The sequence below is a fragment of the Trichosurus vulpecula genome, chromosome 4, assembly GCF_011100635.1.
Source record: "Trichosurus vulpecula isolate mTriVul1 chromosome 4, mTriVul1.pri, whole genome shotgun sequence".
Lineage (NCBI taxonomy): Eukaryota > Metazoa > Chordata > Mammalia > Diprotodontia > Phalangeridae > Trichosurus > Trichosurus vulpecula.
The window spans coordinates 112,206,136-112,228,326 of NC_050576.1; the positions used below are offsets into that span (position 1 = coordinate 112,206,136).

A 22,191-nucleotide genomic window follows, 5' to 3' on the forward strand; every position below is an offset into this window, starting at 1 on the left:
TCTAGAATATCAGGGCAGTTTTCCTTGATAATTTCTTGAAAGATGATCTCTAGGCTTATTTTTTTTATCATGGCTTTCAGGTAATCCAACAATTTTTAAATTATCTCTCCTGGATCTATTTTCCAGGTCAGTGGTTTTTCCAATGAGATATTTCACATTGTCTTCTATTTCTTCATTCTTTTGGTTCTGTATTATAATTTCTTGATTTCTCATAAAGTCATTTGCTCCACTGTAATTTTTAAGAAATCATTTTCTTCAGTGGTCTTTTGGACCTCCTTTTCCATTTAGCCAATTCTATTTTTTAAGGCATTCTTCTCCTTATTGGCTTTTTGGAGCTCTTTTGCCATTTGGGTTAGTCTATTTTTAAGGTGTTATTTTCTTCTGTATTTTGGGAGGTCTCCTTTAGCAAACTATTGACTTGTTTTTCTTGATTTTCTTGCATCCCTCTCATTTCTTTTCACAATTTTTCCTCTACTTCTCTTACTTGATTTTCAAAATCCTTTTTGAGCTCTTTCATGGCCTGCACCCAATTCATATTTTTCTTGCAGACTTTTGATATGGGCTCTTTGACTTGGTTTTCTTCTTCTGGCTGTATGTTCTGATCTTCTTTGTCACCACAGTAAGATTCTATAATCTGAGTTTTTTTACACTGTTCATTTTCCCTGCCAATTATTTGACTTTTGAGCTCTTTGTCAAGGTATGACTCTGCTTCCAGAGTGGAGAGTGCTCTGTTCCAAGCTTCAGGGGTTTTGTGCTGCTGTTTTCCGAGCTATTTGTAGGCACCTGTAAATTTTCAGTTCTTCTGAGATGTTATGATCCAAGGAGAGGTGTTCACTCCTTTACTGGCCTGTGCTGTGGACTGTGAGTGACCTCAAGCACTCTTTTCTGCCTGGGAACTGCTAGGAGGACTCCCTTTCCCCGGCCACCACAAGCTCTGCCACACCAGCGCCCCTCCTCACTCCAGGACCGCCAACCAGTTCTGCAACCCAGATCTAAGCAGGGCAAAGAAAGAGAACCCTGCTTCAGTGCCAGCAAAGAGATCCCTGCACTCCCACTCTGATCAGCCGTTTGTTTTCCCCCACTGTCTGTGGGCCTGGAGCTCCAGAAGCAGCAGCTGATGCTACTACTGCTGCCTCCTCTGTCACTGCAGTTACCTCTGCCAACCCAGGGCTGGAGCTTCACCCAGCCCTTCTCTCACTCAGGTCCAACAGAGTTTTCCGACTGACCTACTAAGCTGTCTTTGGTGTTTGTGGGTTGAGGTGTCTGGAAACTACCACAGCTCAGCTATTCAGTGCCCTAAGGCCTGCTCCACCCAGTCTGTTCCAGCCTGGTCTGTTCTGGTGTGGCCCATACTGCACTGTACTCCTTTCCCAGCATGGTGCAATAAACCCTTCCCAGCGACCATCCAGGCTGTCTTGGGCTGGACACTTGTTTCACTCTGTTGTATCATGGGTTCTGTAGCTCTAGAATTTGTTTAGAGTCATTTTTACAAGTGTTTGGAGGGATTGGGGGGAGAGTTCAAGCAAGTGCCTGCTTTTACTCTGCCATATTGGCTCTACCTCCAAAAAACTCATCTTTTCAAAAGACTTATTTGGAAGACAGAAATAACATTGTCCATCAATGCCTCTGCTATCCTGTATTTGGAAAACTGGGTTTCCCAACTTCATGGAAACCACAAACATGATAAATATGTCATTTATGCATTCATTCAGGTCAATGACAAAATTGTCAAACAGACTCCAATCAAAAACAGATCCCAGGAAGATTTGTATGGACTAATGCGGAGAAAGCAGGACCAGGAGAACAATGTATTCTATGGTATCAATGTAAAATGATTGATTTTGAAAGCCTTAAGAACTCTGATCAATACAGTGGTCAACCTTGATTCCAGGGGGCCAGAGATAAAGACCACTCCCCAACTCCTGACAGAGAGAAGAATGAATGAAACACATTTTTTGATAAGGCCAATATAGGGATTTGTTTGACTTGACTGTACTTATTTGTTACAAGAGTTTTTTCTTTTTTTTCCAGTGGTGAGGGCATAGAGAGGAGAAAAAAATAAATGTTTAGCAATTGAAAAAAATAAAATTTAAATAATAAAATAAAAATTAAAAAGCTCTACTGGAGCTTCCCCTCTACATTAACATCCTGCCACCTTAAAAAAAAAAACTACTGTTCTTTCAAGGCATGCTGCCAATAATTATCTGAGCAAACCAAGTAACTCAAGCCATGGTTTGTACCATTTGTTGACTATCTACCTCACTTTTCTCTCTTGAACATGCTTTCATAGGATACACAAGATTATAGCTTTAGAGCTAGCAGGGAATTTGGAAGTCGTCTAGTCCAGAACCCCCATTTTACAGATAGGAACTGAAGAACAGAGAAGTTAAACAATTTGCCCAGAGTCATTTACAGCAAGTAAATCTTAAATGGTATGTGATCCCAGGTCTTCTTAATTCTAAATCCAATATTCTATCCATTATGCCACGCTGCTTCTCTGTCTATGGCAAAGACCAGTACATGCTAATGATCAACTATGCCAGTTTAGGTACCACTCCCAACCCTCCTAGGCACAAGTGAGACCTAATCCCAGATCAAGAATTGCATTAGTAAACACCCAAGACTTCTACAAACTCTCCCTCATACCCCAAAGGAAGGAGAAAAACATTTGTTGAGCATCTACTTTATGCCAGGCACCATGTTAAGTGCTTTACAAATATATCATTTTATGCTCCCAACAACCCAGGAAGGTAGGTCCTATTATTGTCCACAGCTAAAGAAACGAGGCAGACAAAGATTAATGACTTTCACAGGGTCACACAGGTAGCTAGTGTTTGAGGCCAGTTTTGAACTCATGTCTTTCTTGACTTCAAGCCTAACACTATTCACTGTGCCACCTGGCTGAACCAAGTACAAATCTCTTTGTATCTTTTCCCTTACCCGCTCCCAGGAATGAGAGCTACACCATGGTGGTGGACATGACAAAAATGGAACTTTCATCTTGCGAACATGGTTCCCACAGCTGTAAAGATGTTGCAACAATTCAGCTAGCAGCTGCTGTGGGGGTGAAAGACCAACACAAGCCCAACAACAAGAATGCTTCAGCACAGATTCTTTTGATCTGCTTTACTAAGGAAAGTAGCATTAAGGGGTTAACAATCTTATTTCAATCCAACATACAAATATCATTCACTTAGTTCAGTGGAAAAAGCCAGCACCCTGAACTTCAGAGCAAATACAAACAAATTACAAAGATACATTATAAACAGACCAAATGCAATTCATAGTTACCAAGAAGGCATCAACATCTGAGTTCACAAGCTGGAGGGCTCTTAACTACAGCTGCCCAGAGTCTCCACATCAACATTCTTCCAGTGACTGAGAGAGCCCCAAGCAAATACCTCTGTTCTCTCTTTTTACAGTCTTGGGATATCATTAAATGTCATCTGAACAACCAGAACTTAGGCGCATACTATTGGCTCTGGTCTTAGCAACTCCCCTTAGGGCCCTGGGGGCTTCATGCCCACATCAGCTTAGCACCTAGTAGTTAGGGGTTTGGGACTGGGGTTTAGCACCTAGTAAGGCTCAGTCAAAGACACTTAATTAATTTAGCATTCTAAAACAGTAAAAAAAAAAAGTCCCAGCTTAACTGATATTGCAGAAGACTACCTCACCACTCTTTCGTGAAGTCTTATATGTTCAAGAGCTACTTTAACCACATCAGTTTGAATCCAAGTCACTATTTTGTCTCCCATTTGAGGGGCCCCCAGGATCACTGCTGTGGAAGTCAAATAATATCTCCCAGCACATACCACTCCCAATCCAAAGGGCAAACTGAATGGCCCAATTGATCTTCAAATCAGTTCATTGAGTATTATATCTTCCAACAACATTCATCCATTCATTCATTCAACATGAGTTTGTTAAATGCCTGCCACATGTAAGGCACTGAGCACAACAGAACCACTAGCTTCCATTTTACCTATAATGAAGACAGATGGCTCAGTGAGAGAAGAGAGAGACTTCTTGAACAGGAGACAGGCCTCTCATTCCAATCTTCAGCAATGCTAAAGCTTGGGTCCTACTAGCTTTGGGCAGGCCCAAGAAAACCAGCAAGATAAATGATGTTCCCCCTTCACTCTCACAACTATTTCACTCATTCTGTTCACCAGCCTCAGCCTTCTTTCTCAAAGGGCTGTACTTGTTCTCATTTGCCCTTCTAATCTCTAGCCCAGGGGCAAAGCCCCTGTAAACCCTCTGATACCGTATAAAGGATAAATAATTTACAATCAGAGGATCTAGGTTGAAATCCTAGCTCTGCCACCTATTACCTATAAGACAGTAAGGGTAATACTCTTACAAGAAAAAGCTCTAAATCACCATATTTTACATGTTAGTTTATTTTCCCTAATTACATGTTAAAATAACTTTTTTTAACATTTGGGTTTTTTTAAAGTTTTGATTCTATCCCTTCCTCCACTCTCCTCTCCCTGAGATGGTAAGCAAACAGATACAGGTTATACATGTGTAATCACGTAAAATATTTCCACATTAGTCATTTTGTACAAGAAGACTCCAATTAACAAAAAAGAATGAAAGAAAGAAAGTGAAAAATAGTATGCTTCAGTATGTATTCAAGTAATATCGGTTCTTTCTCTCGAGGCAGATGGTATGCTTCATCATTAGTCCTTTAGGATTGTCTTGGATCATTGTATTGCTGGCAATAGCTAAGTCATTCACAGTTCATCATATAATATTGCTGTTACTCTGTACAGTGTTTTCCTGGTTCTGCTCACTTTACTTTGCAGCAGTTCCTGTAAGTCTTCCCAGGTTTTTCTAAAATCATCCTGCTTGCCATTTCTTATAGAACAATAATATTCCATCATAATCATATACTACAGTTTGGTTAGCCATTCCCCAATTAATGGGCATCCCTTCGATTTCCAATTCTTAGATATCACAAAAAAGCTGCTATAAATATTTTTGTATAAATAGGACCTTTCCCACTCCCTTTTTTATGTCTTTGGGGTATAGACCTAGCCATGGTATTGCTGGATCAAAGGGTGTGCACAGTTTTATAGCCCTTTAGGCATAATTCCAAATTGCTCTCCAGAATGTTTGGATCAATTCACAATTCTACCAATAGTGCATTAGTGTCCTAGCTTTCCCACACCCCCTCCAACATTTATCATTTTCCTTTTTTGCCATATTGACCGATCTGATGGATGTAAGGTGATGCCTCAGAGTTGTTTTAATTTGCATTCCTCTAATCAATAGTGACTATCAATAGCTTGTTTTCTTTGTCTAAAAATTGCCCGTTCATGTCCTTTGACCATTTATCAATTGGGGAATGACTTATATTTTTATAAATTTGACTCAGTTCTCCATATATTTGAGAAATGAGACCTTTATCAAATATAATTGTTGCAAAAAAAATTTCCTAGTATTCTGCTTTCCTTTTAATTTTGGTTGCACTGGTTTTGTTTGCGCAAAATCTTTTTGATTTTATATAATCAAAATTATCTATTTTTTGTAATGTTCTCTGTATTTCTTTTGATCCTAAATTCTTCCCTTACCCATAGATCCGACAAAATATCTATTCCATGGTCTCCTAATTTGCTCATAGTATCACCCTTTATGTGTAAATCACCTATCCATTTTGACCTTATCTTGGTATACGGTGTGAGATGTTGGTCTGTACCTAGTTTCTGCCACATTGTTTTCCAGTTTTCCCAGAAATTTTGGTCAAATAATGAGTTTTTGTTCCAAAAGCTTGAATCTTTGGATTTATCATATACTAAATTATAATGATCATTTACTATAATATAATATACACCTAATCTATTCCACTTATCTACCACTTTTTTTTTAGCCTATACCAGACTGTTTTGATAATTACCACTTTATAATATAGTTTGAGATCGGGTATGGCTAGACCACCTTCCTTCCCATTTTTTTTCACTGATTCCCCTGATATCCTTGAGCTTTTGTTCTCCCAGATGAATTTTGTTATTATTTTTTCTAGCTCTATAAAATATTTTTGGTAGTTTAGCACTGAATAATTAGATTAATTTAGGAAGAATTGTCATTTTTATTATATTGGCTCAGCCTACCCATGAGCAATTAATATTTTCAATTGTTTAGATCTGCTTTATTTGTGTGCAAAGTGTTTTGTAATTGTGTTCATATAGCTCCTGGGTTTATCTTGGCAGGTAGACTCCCAAGTATTTTATATTGTTTACAGTTATTTTAAATGGAATTTCTCTTTCTATCTCTTGCTACTAGGGTGTGTTGCTAATATATAGAAATGATGATGATTTCCTTGGGTTTATTTTGCATCCTGCAACTTTGCTAAAATTGTTAATTATTTCCTCTAGTTTTTTAGCTGATTCTCTAGGATTCTCTAAGTATAACATCATATCTTCTGCAAAGAGTGATAGTTTAGTTTCCTCGTTGCCTAGTCTAATTCCTTCAGTTTATTTTCCGTCTCTTATTGCTATAGGTAACATTTCTAGTACAATATTGAATAATAAGAGGTGATGATGGACATCCTTGCTTCATTTCTGATCTTACTGGGAAGGCTTCAAGTTTATTCCCCTTACAAACAATGCTTCCTCTTGGTTTTAGATACTAATTATCATTTTAAGAAAGGCTCCATTGTTTCATATACTTTCTAGTGTTTTTAATGGGAATGGGTACTATATTTTGTAAAAAGCTTTTTTTGCATCTATTGATAACACCTTATGATTTTTATTGTTTTTGTTATTGTTACGGTCAATTATGCTGATAGCTTTCCTAATATTGAAGCAGCCCTGCAATTCTGATATAAATCCCACCTGGTCATAGTGTATGCTCTTTGTGATACATTGCTGTAATCTCCTTGCTAGTATTTTATTTAAAAAAAAGATTTTGCATCACTATTCATTAGGGAAATTGGCCTATAATTTTCTTTCTCTATTTCAGCTCTTCCTGGTTTAGGTATCAGTACCATATTTGTGTCATAAAAGGAATTTGGTAGGACCCCTTCTTAGACTATTTTTCCAAATAGCTTATATAGTATTGGAATTAATTGTTCTTTAAACATTTGGTAGAATTCACTTGTGAATCCATCTGGTCCTGGGGATTTTTTTCTTAGGAAGTTCATTGATGGCTTGTTCAATTTCTTTTCATAAGGTTAGGTTATTGAAGCATTCTATTTCTTCTATTAATCTGGGTAATTCATATTTTGATAGATATTCATCCATTTCATTTAGATTGTCAAATTTATTGCATATAATTGGGCAAAATAGCTTCTAATAATTGTTTTAGTTCCCTCTTCATTGGTGGTGAATTCACCTCTTTCATTTTTGATACTAGTAATTTGGTTTTCTTCTTTCCTTTTTAAAATTAAATTAACCAATGGTTAATCTATTTTCTTGGCTTCTTCATAAAACCAGCTTCTAGCTTTATTTATTAGTTCAATGGTTTTCTTACTTTCAATTTTATTAATTTTTCCTTTGATTTTTCAGGATTTCCAATTTGGGAATTAATTAATTGGGGATTTTTAATTTGTTCTTGTTCTAATTTTTTTTCAGTTCCATGCCCAATTCATTAGTATGCTCTTTCTCTATTTTATCGATGTAAGCAATTAGAGATAAAATTTTCCTTTAACTACTTCTTTGGCTGCATCTCATAAGTTGGGGCATATTGTCTCATTGTTACCCTTTTCTTTAATTGGGGATGCCCATCAATTGGGGAATGGCTGAACAAGTTGTGGTATATGAATGTAATGGAATACTATTGTGCTATAAGAAATGGGGAAGATACAGGCTTCATAATAACCTGGAAAGACCTACATGATATGATGCCGAGTGAGAGGAGCAGAACCAGGAGAACACTGTACACAACCTCAGACATATTGATTCTGTGATGACTAACTTTGATAGACTTGGCTCTCCTCAGCAATACAAGGCTCAAAGACAGCTCCAAAGGACTCATGATGGAAAAAGCTAGCTACATCCAGAGTAGCTACATCCAACTATGGAGTCTGAATGTAGATTGAGGCAAACTATTTGCTCTCTCTCTTTTTTTTGGTTTTGTTTCTTCTCTCTCATGATTCATTCCATTGGTCATAATTCTTTGCAACTTTACTATTGTGTGAATAAGTTTAATGCGAAGGTTTATGTAGAATCTATACTGGACTCCATGCCGTCTTGGCGGGGCAGGGAGGAGGGGAGGGAAGGGAAGAAAATTTGAAACTCAAAAACATGTAGAACTAAGTGCTATAAATGAAAAATAAAAATCTAATTAATAAAAAAGTGAAAAATAGAGAAACTACACTGTCATCAATAATATTCAATATTGCTTTAGATCATTTAAAATACTTGAGTGTATATCTGCCAAAACAAATGCAAGAACCATATGAATATAAACATAAAACATTTTTACACAAATAAACTCAGATCTAAATAATTGAAGTAATATTCATTGTTCATGGGTAAGTAAAGCAAATATAATTTTTTAAATGACAATTTTACCTAACTAATCTATTTATTTAATGTGATCCCAATTAAATTACTAAAAAATTACTTTACCAAGTTAGAAAAAATAATAACAAAGTTCATTTGGAATAGCAAAAGATGAAGAATGTTAAAAAAAAACAGGAAAAAAGATATAAAGGGAGTAGATTCAGCCGTATCAGACCTTAAACTTTATGATAAGGAAGAGTATTGTTGAAGTACAAAAAGAAGTCACAGAGTCAAGCCAAGAGCAGAGGCCAGAGGCAGACCACAGGGAGGGAAATGCACAAAGCGTTATAGGAAATACACAAATTATGAGGATAAAATATAAAGTAGACAATTTTGATTACTTAAAATTTTTTTAAAATTACACAAAGTCAAATGCTGGGGAAAATATTTGCAGCAAGTTTCTCTGATAAGGTCTAATATCTAAGACATATGAGGATTTGATTCAATTATGTCTCAATCTGCACTCTGAGCCCTTCACCCCTCTTACCTCTCTATCAGGAGATGTGCATAAGGTGTAAGCTGTTAGTCTATACTTAATGTCTGCTAGACTGGTTTCCAATTTCCCCAACAGTTTTTGTTGAAAAATGAGCTCGCCAACATGATCCTAGTCAACCACATGGCAGCCCATATTGGCTGCTTTGATGTGGATGGCTGTTATGACTTGAACCTACTCTCTTACACGTGAACCCTCAAGGTTGTTTGGCCTCCAGACTTTGTGATTGAAATGATTACTTTTTATTGCTGCTGAGGACCAAGGCCACCCTCAAACAAAAGAGGCCCAGTGTCCCTTGTCTGCTCCCAGAGCATCATTCTCCTCTTTGCTTCTAGCTGAGGACGCCAACACTTCTCGGTATTGATAAAGCTTGAATGAAATCTCTGGGTGGAAACTCTCCCATCCCCTGGCTTCAGCCTGAACTTTGGTATGCCAACTTTCCCTCCTTCCCTGCCTTAGCTTCATCATAAAAACTCACTAATGTTATTTCTTTAGAAAAATATGAGTTTTTTTCCCAATAACTGAGATCTCTGAGTTTATCAAACACTAGGTTACTATGCCCATTTGCTTCTGTACATTATTTACTTGATCTTTTCCACTGATCAAATTCTTAATTTCTTACCCAGTACCAATCGTTTTGATGATTACAGCTTTAAGATATGCTATTGTTAGGCCCTTGTCCTTTCCCCTTTTTTTCATTAACTCTCTTAATATTTATCCCTCCAGTTGAATTTTGTTACTATGTTTTCTAGTTCTACAAAATGATCCTTTGGTAGTTTGATCAGTAAGGCACTGAATAAGTAAATTAATTTAGGTAATGTTGTCATTTTTATTATATTGGCTTGAGCTATCCATAATCAAGTAATATTTTTCTGATTAGTTAGATATGCCTTCATTTGCATGAAGAATGTTTTATAATTGTGTTTACATAGTTCCTGTGTATGCCTTGTCAAATAGACTCACAAGAATTTCATACTTTATGTAGTTATTTTAGATGGCATTTTTCTATCTCTTCCTGCCAAATTTTTGGTAACATACAGAAATGCTTATGATTTATAATGGTTGATTTTATATCCTACAACTTTTGTTGAAGTTGTTGTTTCAATTTGTTTTTTAGTTGAAGTTCTAGGGTTCTTTAGATACGCTATATAATCTGCAAAAAGTAATAATTATATCTCCTCTTTGACTATGATGATTCCCTGAATTTGTTTTTCTTGTCTTGTTAATATAGCTAGAATTTCAAGAATTATATTGAAAATGGTGATAATGGACATCTTTGCTTTAACCCTGATCTTTCTGGAAAAAATTCTAGTTTGTCACCATTACAAATAATGCTTACTCTTGGTTTTAGTTAGGTACTACTTATCCTATTAAGGAAAATTTCACTTATCCTATACTTTCTAGCATTGTTTTTAAAACAGGAATGGGTATTGTATCTTTCAAGAGCTTTTCCTATACCTATTGATATAATCATATAAATTTGTTGTTCATGTTATTAATGTGGTTGAATATGTTTTAAAAAATGAATTTTCCAAATATTAAACCAGCCCTGTATTCAATAAATTCAATCTATTCAGTCATAGTTAATCTCCTCACTAATGTATTATTTAAATTTTCTGATCAATACTATTCAATAAGTATTTATTAAGATATGCCAACCATTACATAACAAGAAAGGCAAAAAGCACTTTCTGCCTTCAAGGAATTTGCAATCTAATGGGTAAGATATATAAATAAGCATGTACAAACAATCTATATACACAGTAAATTGGAATAATCAGGGAAATCCAGAGAAGGGACTAGAATTAAGAGAAATTCGAAATTACTTCCCAGAGAAAATGAGATTTTACCTAAGACTGAAAGGAAGCAAAGAAAGCAGGAAGCAGAGTTGAGGAGGGAGAGCATTCCAGAAATGTGATACAGTCAGTGACAATGCTGAGAGCTGGAAGATGGGGATTCTTGTTCGAAGGAGGCAGTGTTCCTGGATCTGACACTACATGGTGATGAGTGAAAGAGCATGTAAGGTGTAAGAAAACTGTAAAGGGGGGGGTGGGAAGGGGAGTGGCAGGTTATGAAGGACTTTGAATGGTAAACAGAGAGTTTTATATTTGATTCTGGAGGTGACAGGGAGCTACTGGAGTTTATCGAGTATAGAGGTGATATATTCAGACCTGTGCTTGAGAAAAAATCACTTTGGCAGCTGAGTGAATGATGGACTGGAGTAGGGAGGGACTTGTGACAGTTCAACCAAGGAACAGGTTGCAATAGTCTAGGCAGGAGGTAATGAGAGCCTACACCAGGGTGGCGGCAGTATCAGAGAAGAGAAGGGAGCATGTTCGAGAGTTGTTACAAAGATGGAATCAATAAGCCTTGACAAAAAAAATGGATATGAGGGTAAGAGATAGAGAGGAGTCAGCGATAGGCTGCTGTTGCTGCTGCTGCTGCTGTTTGTCCTTCATTCTTAAAGAAGACCATGACATCAAAGAGGTGATGCCACCACATGCAAGTGAATTGCATTTAAGTGAGGGAGGCTTGCAAAGTCATCAGCCTCACTTTCTCCTCTGGAGCATCTGGATCCAGTGGCCAGATATACATCAGTACAACTGGAGATGGCCCAGGATGTAGTGGGGGAACTTGGCCTTTTGAAGTTAAGGTCTTTAACCGGTCTCAGTTTACCTGAGGTAGCACCCATTCAGTGATTAAGGCTTTTTAAAAAATGAGGCAAAGAATGGCCTCCTTAAAAAAAAAGATCTGGGAGGAGAAGACCCTCAGGGTTTCTGACCAAAACAGAAACAATTGTTACTTGCATTCATTCTGAGTCAATCAGGGCCCAAACAGTGACCAAGTAGGGCTTGGTCTGGGACCAAAGTGATTTGAGGTTAAGGATGGTCTTTAAGGGAAAAACCAAAACAACAAAAAAAAAAGTTTCGGAGATTAAAATTTACATTCCCTTTGAGCAGAGCACCAGAAGGTAATGGTGTGATACCCTATGTGGAGAAAGGAGAGAGGGGGAGGGATGGAGGGATGGAGGGAGGGAGGAAGGAAGGAAGGAAAGAAAGAAAGAAAGGAAGGAAAGGAAGGAAAGGAAGGAAAGGAAGGAAGGAAGGAAGGAAGGAAGGAAGGAAGGAAGGGAGGGAGGGGGGAGAGAGAGAGAGAGAGAGAGAGAGAGAGAGAGAGAGAGAGAGAAAGAAAGAAAGAAAGAAAGAAAGAAAGAAAGAAAGAAAGAAAGAAAGAAAGAAAGAAAGAAAGAAACAAGCCAAATTGCCCAGCTGGAAGCTCTCTACTCACAGAGGTTGCTGTTTGTCCTTCATTCTTGAAGAGGATCGTGACATCAGGGAGATGATGCCATGACATGCAAGTGAATTGGATTTAAGTGAGGGAGGGTTATGCAAAGTCATCAGCCTCACTTTCTCCTCTGGAGCCATCTGGGTCCAGTGGCCAGACATGGATCAGGACAACTGGAGATGGCCCAGATAGGTATGTGCAAGTAGAAGTCTATCTGGAAAGATCTATATGAACTGATGCCAAGGGAAGTAAGAAGAGCCAAAAATATATATATACAATAACTACAATGATGTAGATGGAAAGAACAAACACCAAAAAATCAAAAGTGAATTAACAAAATTATAAATATCAAGCATGACTTGAATGAAGAGATATGAAAGGAGACCCCTAATCCACTCCTTTGTGAAGGTAGGAGGGCCACAGTTGTTATAGATTACATATGTTTTTTAACTTTTTCCTCTTTAAAAATATTGTTGTATAGGATGGCTCTCTGAGAGTGGAAAGGAAAGATGATCCTGGAGATTACAAAGATGATTTTTTTAAAAAGAAATCAATAAAAACTTATTTTTTAAAAAATCTGGGCAATTTATATATTTTTAAATATTCCTCTATTTCATTTAGATTTTTGGCTTTATTAGTATATTATTAGGTAAATAGCTCTTAATCAATTATTGTCCTTTTTTACATCATTGGTTATATATTCACCTTTTTTTCATTCTTTATATTGGTGATTTGGTTTTATTCACTCTTTTTAAAATCAAGTTAGTTCAAGTCCTGCCTGTTTTATTGTGGACTTTTTTCCCAAAATACCAATTCCTAATTTAATTCAATTTTTTATTTTGCTTTCACTTTTATTAATCTTTTCTTCAATTTTCAGGATTTCTATTTTGGTATCACTTGGGTAGTTTTAATTTGTTGGTTTTCTGCATGCCCAATTCACTGAGCTATTCTTTCTCTTTTATTCCTTGATGAATGTGTTTTAGTGCTATAAATTTTCCCCTATGTACTGTTTTAGTTGCATCCTAATAGCAAGTGATCTCATTATTGTCATTATGAAGTTATTAAAATTATTGATTATTTATATGATTTCTTCTTGATCCATCCATTCTTTAAGATTGAGTTGTTTAGCTTCCAATTAATTTTTAATGTTTTATTCAAGCCCTTCATTAAATATAATTTTTATTACAGCATTGTCCATAATACACGTATTTAATATTTAATACTTAATATTTCTACCTTTCTACATTTTTGTGAGGTATTATGCCCTAATGTGGTCAATTTTTAGGAAAGTGCCATATATAACTGAGAGCAGGTGTACTCCCTTCTATTCCTATTCAATATTCTTCAGAGATCTATCATATCTAATGTTTCTAAACATCTATTTGAGTCCTCCACTGCTTTTTTGTTTGGTTTCCTTTTACTAGATTTATATAGTTTTGAGAGGAGTAAATTGAAGTCTCCCATTACTAGAGTTTTACTACCTATTTCCCCCTATACCTCATCTACCTTTTCCTTTAAGAATTCAGATGCCAAGATGGAGGAGAAAAGGCAGTGATTTGCCTGAGCTCTCCCCAAAACCCCTCTGAACATCTTTAAAGAATGCCATAAAACAATTCCTGGAGCAGAAGAATCCACAAAAGGACAGGATGAAATAATTTTCTAGCCAAAGACAACTTAGAAGGTCAGGAGGAAAGTTCTGTTGTACCTAGGTGAAAGTGGAGCACAGTCCAGAGCAGGCAGTGCCGGCATAGACCCAGCCCCAACAAACCAGGATCAGGCCTTGGGAACCACTGAATCAGCAGCAGCAGCAGCAGCTGCTTCCAGACCTCTTAGCCTACAGATGGTAAGGGGGTCGAATCACTGGTCAGAAGGAGATTATAGGGGTTTCTTTGCTAGCACTGAAGCAGGACACTGAGTTATATCCAGGTTGTATTCCTGGGTGGCAGTCCCAGGGTGAGGAAGAACACTAGCACACCAGAGTGTGCAGCCACAGTGGAGTAGGGACCCTTGTCATAGTTCCAGGGCAGAAAAGAGTGCTTGTGGTTACTCACAGAAAAATTGTGTTATGTTATTATGGTGGAATACCATTGTGGTATAAGAAATGTTGAGCAGGATGCTCTCAGCAAAACCTAGAAAGACTTACATGGGCTGATGCAAAGTGAAATATTCTGTGTATCAAGTAACAGCAACATAAGTAAAAGCAATGGATCAGCTATGAATGATTTAGCTATTCTCAGTGATACAGTGATCCAAGACAACTCTGAAGGACTTATGATGAAAATTGCTTTCCATCCCCAGAGAGAGAACTGTCGATGTTTGAATACAGATTGAATCACACTTTTTAAAACTTTTTTAGGGTTTTTTTTGGTCTGTGTTTTCTTTCACAATATGACTAATAGAGAAATGTTCTGCATGGCTATACATGTATAACCTATATCAAATTGCTTGCCTTCTCAATGATGGGAGTTGGGGTGGGAGGAAGGGAGAGAATTTGGAACACAAAGTTTAAAAAAATGAATGTTAAAAATCATTTTTACATGTAACTGTGGAAAAATAAAATACTAAATAATTTTTTTTAAAAAAAGAATTTAGATGCCATGCCATTTGATGCATTTATGCTTCATGTTTATATTAATTTGTTGCATATAGTGCCTTTTAGCAAAATGTAATTTACCTTTTTTATCTCTTTTAACTAGGTCAATTTTTGCTATTCTCTTGACTGAGAACATAATTACTACCACTGCCCTTTTTTACTGCAGCTCCAGCCTAATAGATTCTGCTCTAGCCTCTTACTTTTAACTTTATATGTATCATTCTGTTTCAAGTGTTTTCTTGTAAATAACATATTGTTAGATTCTATTTTCTAAATCATTCTGCTAACCTCTTTTATTTTATGGATGAGTTCATCCCAATCACATTAGATTATGATGCTTAATTTGTGTTCCCTGCCCCTCTCCCCAATCCTATTCTCTTATACATTTCCTTTTCTTTGTTTCCCACAGTCTCCTTAGGAGTTGTTTTTTTTTTTCCCTTTCTAACTCTCCTTTAATTTACCCTTCCTCTTTTTCTCCCCTTTCTCTACTGTTTCCTTGTTGAGTAAGATGTATTTTTTACCCAATTGTATACATTTGTGCCCATTCTTCCCTCCTTTGACCATTTCAAAAGATGATGAGATTCAAGCATTGCCCATTTATACATATACATGCACATGTGCATGCACACACACACACACACACACCCTCCTCCTTTTGACATAGACTTCTACTTGCACACCCCAATTATGTGAAATAATTTTCTCCATTCTTCCTCTCTCTTCCTTCCCCCCCCTTCCAGTATATTCTTCTTTCCATCCCTTTCCATTCTTCTTTTAAGATCATCAAAACATAACAGAATTACTCTCAGACCCTCTGTCTGATTAGACTCCATCTGTGACCCTTGATGATGAGGGAATACCTATATCATCTCGCCATATTAAAATGTAAACAGCTTAACCTTGTTTGTTCCCATATTATTACTCATTCACATTGGCTCTTTTATTCTTCTCTTGACCCCATGTATGTATTTCAAAGTTTATACTCTCCTCTGGCCTTTTTATCAGGAATACTGGGGAGTTTTCTCTTTCATTAAAGGTCCATTTCTTCCACTATTGGATTATACTCAGTTTTTCTAAGTAAGTTATTTTTAGTTGTAAGTCTATATTTTCTGCCTTCTGGAATACCATATTCCAAGCTCTCTGTTCTTTGATGGTTGTGGCTGCTAAATTGTGTGACTGCTTGTGGCTCTTTTGAACTTGAATTTTTTTTCTTTCTGTCTGCTTGAAGCTTTTTTTTCCTTGACCTGAGAGCTCTGGATTTTGGCCATGATATTCCTGGGAGTCTTCATTTGAGGCTTTCTTTCCAGAGGGAAACAATGGACAGTGAACAGTGGAGGTGAATATTTTTATTTTGCTTTCTTCTCCTAAGAGATCTGAGTAGTTTTATGTTATGATTCTTTGAAATGTGAAGTCTAACCCTTTCTTTGGTCATGTATTCAGGTAGTCCAATGATTTTTAAAATACCTATCTTCAATCTGATTTCCATGTCAGTTGTTTTTGCTATCATATGTCTTACATTTTCTTCTATTTTTTCAGTCTTTTGACTCTATTTTAATATTTCTCACTGTCTCATGGAGTCATTAACTTCTATTTAGTCAATTCCAACTTTCAGGGAGTTATTTTCTTGGGTAAGCTTTGCACTCTTGTTACAAGCTAGTGATTCTCTTTCCAAATCTTTCTTCCATAGCTCTCATTTATTTTCCCATTTTTTCCTCTAGCACTTTCATATTGTTTTCATCAACATTTTTATTTCTCTCTCTCTCTCTCTCTCTCTCTCTCTCTCTCTCTCTCTCTCTCCCTCTCTCTCTCTCCCTCTCTCTTGCAAGACAATTGGAATTAAGTGACTTGCCCAGGTCACACAGCTAGTAAGTGCTAGGTGTCTGTGATCAAATTTGAACTCAGGTCCTCCTGACTGCAGGGTTGCTGCTCTATTGTGCCACCTCGCTTCCCCAACGCTCTCTTTTTTAAAACTTTCTTTATCTCCAACAAATTTGGTTGGACTTGTGCTCATTCTGTGTTTTTCTTTGAGACTTCGCATTTACTTTTAAATAGTTTGAAGTCATTCTCTTTTTTGAGGTTCTTGTCTAGAACATCCCTAACATTATAATATCTTTTTATGGTGAGATTCTTTTTTTTTTGTTTGTTTGCTCATTCTTCCAGCCTACCTCCTGACTTTGATCCTTATGTTAGGAACAAGTCTTTGCACACTGCTGGAGAAAATGTCCAAACTGAGCTTTTGTCTTCTTGGATCCTTCTGTTATTTGCGGGAATTGAAAATTGCTTTATTCTGGGACTTCAGGGGCAGCTCAGACTAAGGACTTATAAGCTTTCAGTGTTCCAAAAGTGGTGTGATTCAGGCAAAGTCTGCTCCCTGCCCTCTTGGTCTGAGCTCTGCAAATTCCTGATCTAGATTTGGATCAGCCCAACATTCCTGTTGTCTTTTTCGGGTTAGTTCTGGCAGACTGCTGCTGGTTTTGCCCACTATCAAAAAGCTCACGAAGCTCTATGAACTCCAAGTGACAGAACTTCAGGCTCCTCTTTGGTCTGGGATTCCTTCCCTGCTTATTCTTCTGTAGACTTCAGCATAGCCTGGAGACCCCATTCAAGTCCTGGAAGCAAAGCCACACAGCTATTTGTTTCTGAATTTATTCTTAGTTCAGCACACAGCCTAGGAGTATCTACTTCTCATTCTGAAACACTAGCAAGCTCCTCCTCAGTCCTCTCTGTATCTGTTACCCAGAACTCAGCAGTGAGTAAAAGAGCTGCCAGTTGGCACCTACTCTCACATCCTGCACAAGGTCTAGATGTCAATGGATCAGTCCAGGGTCTCTTCTTGCCCTGACACAAATGCCTCATCCTGTCTTCATTTCCTGCATGCTGGAATGTTCCATACTCTGAGTTCTGGGTAAGAGCAGGATGGAATTTAGGATTGAGTTTGAAATAATAAAGTCTTGCTTATCAGAAATTGAGTCAGAAATGATAAAGTCTTGACTATCAGAAAACTAAGTCCTCACCGAAGTTGATGAAGTGCTGAGTATGAGGTGGAGGAGCATGGCATGAAGATGGCACTATGGGGTCTAAACTGGGCTAAAAATGGTGCAGGCTTGCTAATCCGAAGCCTAGATCCCAAAGTGAGCAGGTGAAGTGGTGGATAGGAGGTATAACCTGGAGTTCAGGAACATGGTGTGAAAGGAATATATAGCTATGTGCATATGGATCTGGGTCTTCAGAGAATCTGTAATGGGGATATTTACTCACAATTTAGAATTTGTTGAAATAAACTGAATTGAGTCTAGCTCTGAGGTTGTAAACCCTGAAATATAACCAACGAAACTACTACATCTGACTCTGGTTTCTAAGATAAGATATATGAGATTATTTCTGCCAATAATGTTCCTTGTTGCCATCTTGGGCTTTCTAGAGGTGCTCCAAGGGAAGAAGGTGATTGTCACTGGTGCCAGCAGAGCCATTGGAGAACAAATAGCCTATCACCTGGCATGGATGGGAGCCCACTTGGTGGTGACAGCACAGACTGAATCAAAGCTGAAGAAGGTAAGAAGTATCAGAAAACTTCTATACTCATAGACATGCATGGTCATTCACCCCATATACATATATATATATATACACACAAAATAACATGCATACAATATATGATACATATGTGTTCTATGTTAAACTCTCAAACACATTAAATAGTGAATAAAGTCCATGCACAATTATTTATTCAGAATTAATTTACTAACAAAAATATACATTCACAACCTAATTAGATGATAAACTCTTAAAAAGCAAGACTTTGTCCTAACTCTCCTCTGTAACTAACTCATTCTTCTAAAATGGCACTACGCATCCTATGGTGGAATCTTAATAAAGATCTAAAGGAATTGATAATTAATAAATCAATCATTATGCGTTTACTATGCAACTATTACCTGCCAGGCACTGGGAATACAACATCAAAAAACGAAACAGACCCTGCCCTGAGGGAGCTCATATTCTAATGCAACATATATACAAAGTAAATACAAGTAATTTTGGAGCCTTGGTCCTAGGCACTAGCCGTTGGGAAAATCAGGGAGGTGGTACATGAGTTGGGCTTTGAAGGAAGCTAAAGATTCAAGGACGAAGAATTTGTGATAACTTGCCATTACAGGTCATCTCTGAGTGTTTGAAGCTAGGAGCAGCCTCAGCATGCTCCATCCCTGGAACCATGGAGGACTTGGTTTTTGCAGAGCAAGTAGTCACAAAGGCAGGAAAGCTGATAGGTAAGGTTGAGCCCTGCTCTTCTTCTGGCGAACTCCCTAGAGTTTTTCAGAGTTGATCAATATTTTGATTTCACATAAATACATTGTACAAAATGGCAGAAGTACGTTTAGGCCCATTTCAGAAATTGTTAGAAATTCTGTCCTAAACCCAAGCCTAAATTCATTTAACAATTTTGTACATACAGTATAAACACTGCAATTTATAATATACAATAGTCTCGAATCTGAGCCCAGGTGTTTCTGGAAACATTTGTTGGCATTACATGGTGTGACAGCATGCACAGTGCAAAGTATGCAGGTTGTGTGTTCGAAACCAAGGCTGCAGTTAAGTTCTGTGATGGCAATATGGTTGAGTACTGCCAGAAACACCTCAGATACGTGTTTGATTTTGAATTAATTTTTGATTGTTGTGTGCAGAAACCTTTTACTGCTGCCAAATTTTTCGTGACCCCCACATTCAGTTATGCGACCCCATACGGAGTCACAAACCACAGTTTAAGAAGACGTGTTTATACTAACCTAGAAAATGCACCAGACTGAATCACAAAGGAGAAATAGAGAAAAAGCCACGGTGAGTTATCTGTCCAGCCCAGCTTGGCATAAGGAAAGGCAGAGATGTCTGTGGACACTGGAAACAAGGTCTGGCCAGGAGCATAGAGATGGTGGAACACTCTGTTGCCTGGGGAGAGGCTGCAGGGGACTGCTACAGGGATGGGTACAAACCGGCAGCTTTGTTGCCCACTACCCAGTTATGGTCACAGACTCAGCTTGTATACAAATTGGCATTCCTATGTAGAGAGGTCTTAGGTAGTGTACTGAAAAAGGAGGAAGTTCAGTTTCAGGGAAGAGGAATTTGAGGGAAGGATACTCCCTACCCAGACCTGGAACCAGGAAGTTTAAATCCAGGCTCAAACACTTACTAGCCGTGTAATCCTGGGCAAGTCACTTAACCCTTCTTGCTTCTGCTTCCTTATCCGAAAAATGAGAAGGAAATGGCAAACCACTCCAGTATATTCACCAAGAAAACCCCAAATGGAATCATAAGGAGTCAGACACGACTAAACAACTCAACAACAACAAAGATTCAGGGAAGGCTTAGTCCCAAGCAGAACAAACCCTAAAGATGCACAAAAATACTTATAGCCCTTTGAGGTGTTAAAGAATGGGAATCTGAGAAGGTGCTCATACACTAGGGAATAGCTGAGCAAGGTATGGCATATAAATGCAATGGAAAATTATTCTGCTGATCTTTTATCAACATAATAATTCCAGAGAATTAGTAATGAAATATGCTATCTACATCATGACATAGAGATGAAGTACTCAGAGTGCGGAATGAGACCATTTTTTTGGACATGGGCAAGATGGATATTTGTTTTGACTGATTATACATGTTTGTAATGGGTTTTGTTTTTCTTATGTGCTCCCTGTGGGGCAGGAGGGAAAGGTGAGAGAGACAGATTTTGGATGATTAAAACAAATAAAATATTTTTTTAGAAAAAGAAATAGGGATGGATAAAAACAAACAAAATCAATCCTACCCATTTGTCATTCCTGAACTCCACATCTCATTCTCTCCAACTATATGTTATCTGATTGGGCAAGGTGAAACATTCAGCCACCAGGAATTAGAAAGCAAATTTCCTCTCTCTTTGGTGATTGTTATGGACCTGTTTCACAGCTTCTTAATTTCCTAATAATAAACATTTTCACTCTTCAGACCTAGAAACTGAGTAGAATAAAACAAAAAACAAAAAAAAAAGACATACATAAAAAGGAAGAATTACAGAGTGTTATCTGTCTTATAACAGGCACTTAATGAATGCTAGTTGACTGGCTGACTGAATTAGTCTAGATGCTAAACAAAGACCACTTAAACCAGGGGTGGGGAACTTGCGACCTGGAGACTACATGTGGCCCTTTAGGTCCTTAAGTGTGGCCTTTTGACTGAATTCAAAGTTCACAGAACAAATTTGTTCTGTTTGGACTCAGTCACGGGGCCACACTTGAGGACCTAGAGGACCACATGTGACCTCAAGGCTGCAGGTTCCCCACCCCTGAACTGTAATTCCAGCTGATTTGATTTGACCCTGCTTCCAGGTCTGGCTGAATCTTTGACCCACTCTAAAACCTCTTTCTATATTTGAAGGGATTAAACTTGTTCTGCTTGCCTTGAGATGGCAAAAGGAAAAGCGATAGGCATTATATAGAGGTTAGGTTACTAAGAAGAAACTGTTCAAAAGTAGAATGAACTGAGGGAATATAAGAGGCTCCTTCTCCCTAGAGATCTTCAAGCAGAGGGGAGGACAGGTCAGTGATATTATGAAGGAATTCTTGATCATATATCACCTGGGCTAGATGGCCTCTGATGTCCCTTCCAACTCTGAGATTCTGGAACTGAGCTTTCCCAAAATGACACAACTGGTTGAGAAGATAGAAGAAATCAGCTTTTTCAATGCTAAAAGGTATAGTCCCTAATCATCAACTTCTGCTTGTTGTCTAGGGAAAATAAGTATGCCACTCACTGCTGACTACTCGGCAAGCAAGTTTGCTCTAGATGGATTCTATTCTTCACTGCAAACAGAATTATAAACGATGAATGTCAACGTATCCATCACACACTGCATCCTCGGCTTAATAAACACAGGTGAGATCAGCACTGGGTGGTAAAAGAGACAATAGGGAAACACCAGAAACATTAAAGCTTCTGATATAGACCTTATATTATGCAGGGTACATCACTGATTTTGGTAACCTGACTTTTTTGTGTCTCTTCCTCTTCAGATTCAATTGTAAAAACTCTTTCTGAGATTGTGAATGATAGAAATCCAGCACCAAAGGAGGAATGTGCATTGAAGATCATCAAAGGGGGAGTTTTGCATTAGAAAGAAATAGCTTACCCATACATTATGCATCTATTGCTGTGGAATCCAAGTAGGATTAATACAGGAAAATGTCATATTATCACATTACAACATAAATAAAATTAAGAGAAATCAACAGTTCCCTTAACACTGGGAGCTTGGATAGGAGCTCAGGCAGGAC

At 37.6% G+C, this 22,191-nt stretch overlaps 1 protein-coding gene across 1 annotated transcript; it reads left to right on the forward strand.

Annotated features, from left to right (window-relative positions):
* The first annotated feature begins 18,268 nt into the window (after positions 1-18,268).
* Positions 18,269-22,158, forward strand: HSD11B1 (hydroxysteroid 11-beta dehydrogenase 1). The gene is given in 5 exon segments (XM_036755536.1): positions 18,269-18,430; positions 19,035-19,173; positions 21,650-21,793; positions 21,931-22,085; positions 22,087-22,158. Coding segments are annotated over 5 exon segments (672 nt in total).
* The last annotated feature ends 33 nt before the right edge of the window (positions 22,159-22,191 follow it).